A 2,196-nucleotide genomic window follows, 5' to 3' on the forward strand; every position below is an offset into this window, starting at 1 on the left:
TTTTTTTTGTGTTCATTTTGTTTAGCTTTGAAATTCTCAATATCTAGTTGTACCATTCATTTCATTGCCTGGTTTCTTCACTCAGTTGCCCATCTCCCCCGCCCCCCTCCAGAAATGAAAGAAGCATCAGCTTCTGAGTCTTAAGAGTGAGACCTCTGCATTTTCTTTGCTTGTTTAGGGCAAGAAATGAAGTGCTGCCTCTTTAATTGGCAGAAGCATGCAGGAGGAGCATACCTTTAATTTAGTGTTGGGATACCTCACTTGCACCCTGGCTGTAGTCTTATTGGAGACGGCAGCCTGCCTGAGATCCTCTAGCACTGAAATAATATCATCCAGCACGCATTTCTTATCCTGATTTCTCAACACACACAGATGGGAAAAAGTATAATTATAGCCCTTGTGGTTCACCTTCATTTCCAGCACGGCTCGGTGGGTCTGCAGGATCCCCTCAGCCTGGAGCAAAATATTGTCCCCTGGTGGGGAGAGGAGGATCACCCTGCCATACCTCCCAGGGGTGTGTAAGTCCGAATAGAGCTGGCTTTTGGACTGGTCCAGGGGGAAAAGGCTACCGGCCAGGCTGCGCTCGATCTTGGCCAGGCTGTGGCTGGGAGCGACCAGGCGCTCCAGGTCACTCTCGGGCTGGAAGCGGTTGAGCGCGCTGAGGCCGAAGGTGATGGTCAGGACTGCGGGCACGGTGAGGAAAAAGACCGGATGCCGGCTCACGCACAAGCCCAGCCTGTAGCAGAACGATTGGAGCCCTCTGCGAAGCACCTGCCGCAGCATCCTCTACCAAATTCAGCTCGCAGGCGCTCCTGGCCGTCTTAAAAAGCACATGTGACATGTGTAAGCGCTGGGTTATCCCGGTCTCCCCCATTCCACCCCGTACGGGCCAACCCCCGGGCCCCCGCCGCCGCCACAGTCTCCCCACCCGCTCCGAGCTCACCCCCCAACCACTCCGCCTGGTCTTTCCCCCGCCCCACCTCCATGCACTCCTACTACTCTTTCAAACACTGCAGCAAGTTGCAGCAAGGCGGGCAAATATTGACAGCGCGCGAGGGGCGGGCGGCTGGCGCTGTGGGGGCGCCGCGGGGCCCACCCCTTCCCCGGCATCCCCGCGCCCTCGCCGCCTCCCGCGCCCCCTCTCACCGCATGAGCAGCGTTCCCTCGGTCTAGCCCTTCATCTCGCTGCTGCAGTCCCCCGGCCTCCCTCGCTCGAGGTGGTTCCGTGCGGAGCGTCCCACAGATGTGTCTTTCCTCTCGGTCCTGATGGGGTTCGGTGCCTAACTGGAACCATGTGCCTCGATGTTGTAAGAAGCAGACATGTGCCCCTGAGCGGGGGAGGGGAGGGAGGCGAGGGGACGGGCTGGAGCAGTAGGGGAGGGTTGGGTGGGAAGGGGGGACAGCTAAGCCTTTCTTTTTTGTAAGGCGCTGACAGTTATTTTTAGAGTTTTGTTTTCCCTCTTCTCTCCAGGGTTGAGTGAATGGAAAAGGAAACGGGTGATGGTGCCTCTGGCCCATTGGAGCAGGGGCGATTAAAGTCCAAGAAGGGGGTGGGGCGTGGAGAGCTGGAGCTCCCAGGCTTCGGGAGGCGGCCCTTTGGACCCTCCAGCCTCCATGTGCCCTCGAATTCTGCTTTTTGGCAGAAGGAAAGGAGTATAGAGGATGATGCTGCATTTTTAACATAACACAAAGCATGCAATAGATTTCCTTGCAACACCTTCCACGCTGTCATGCCTCAGACTAGTTCCCTGCAGGGCTACCAGAGACCCCGTCTATGTGTGATGCCTTGGAGCTCTGGGCATCTCTTTCAAGTGCTGGTGAATGGAAAGGAGGCATTTGCCAATAGCAGCCAGTTGCCTGTGGCTTGAAAAGGGTGTGTGTCTGTGTGTGTGTCTCTGTGTGTAAAGTGAAGATCCACAGGGAATTGTGGTTTCTTTTAAAGTATTGCATTCACTTTCTGCACTCTTGAGGTTTAAGGACATAAAGCTCTTAAGACTGGCTTCAGCCCCCTTTCCTTTTTATCCCCTTTCACGTTTCATACCTGGGGAGTGTGTTGAGACCTCTGGTTTAGTCATCTGAGATGAAGTCGACTAAGAGACTTTCAAATTTGTTTCTGAGTTGAATCCAGAAACAAACATTTCTGAACATCCATCAGGTAAGTTTTTTCCTGAAGGAAGACGGGTAAGTACATAAGGT

The 2,196-nt window shown here is 54.3% G+C and overlaps 1 protein-coding gene across 1 annotated transcript in view; it reads right to left on the bottom strand.

The window, feature by feature from the left end:
- PTCHD4 (patched domain containing 4) overlaps positions 1 to 834 on the bottom strand; it is a 296,607-nt gene extending 295,773 nt beyond the window's left edge. The window contains 1 exon segment of the mRNA XM_006860535.1: positions 409 to 834. Coding sequence (XP_006860597.1) covers positions 409 to 834 — 426 coding nt within the window.
- Between the last annotated feature and the right edge of the window lie 1,362 nt (positions 835 to 2,196).

This window comes from Chrysochloris asiatica, unplaced genomic scaffold, assembly GCF_000296735.1.
Source record: "Chrysochloris asiatica unplaced genomic scaffold, ChrAsi1.0 scaffold00038, whole genome shotgun sequence".
NCBI lineage: Eukaryota > Metazoa > Chordata > Mammalia > Afrosoricida > Chrysochloridae > Chrysochloris > Chrysochloris asiatica.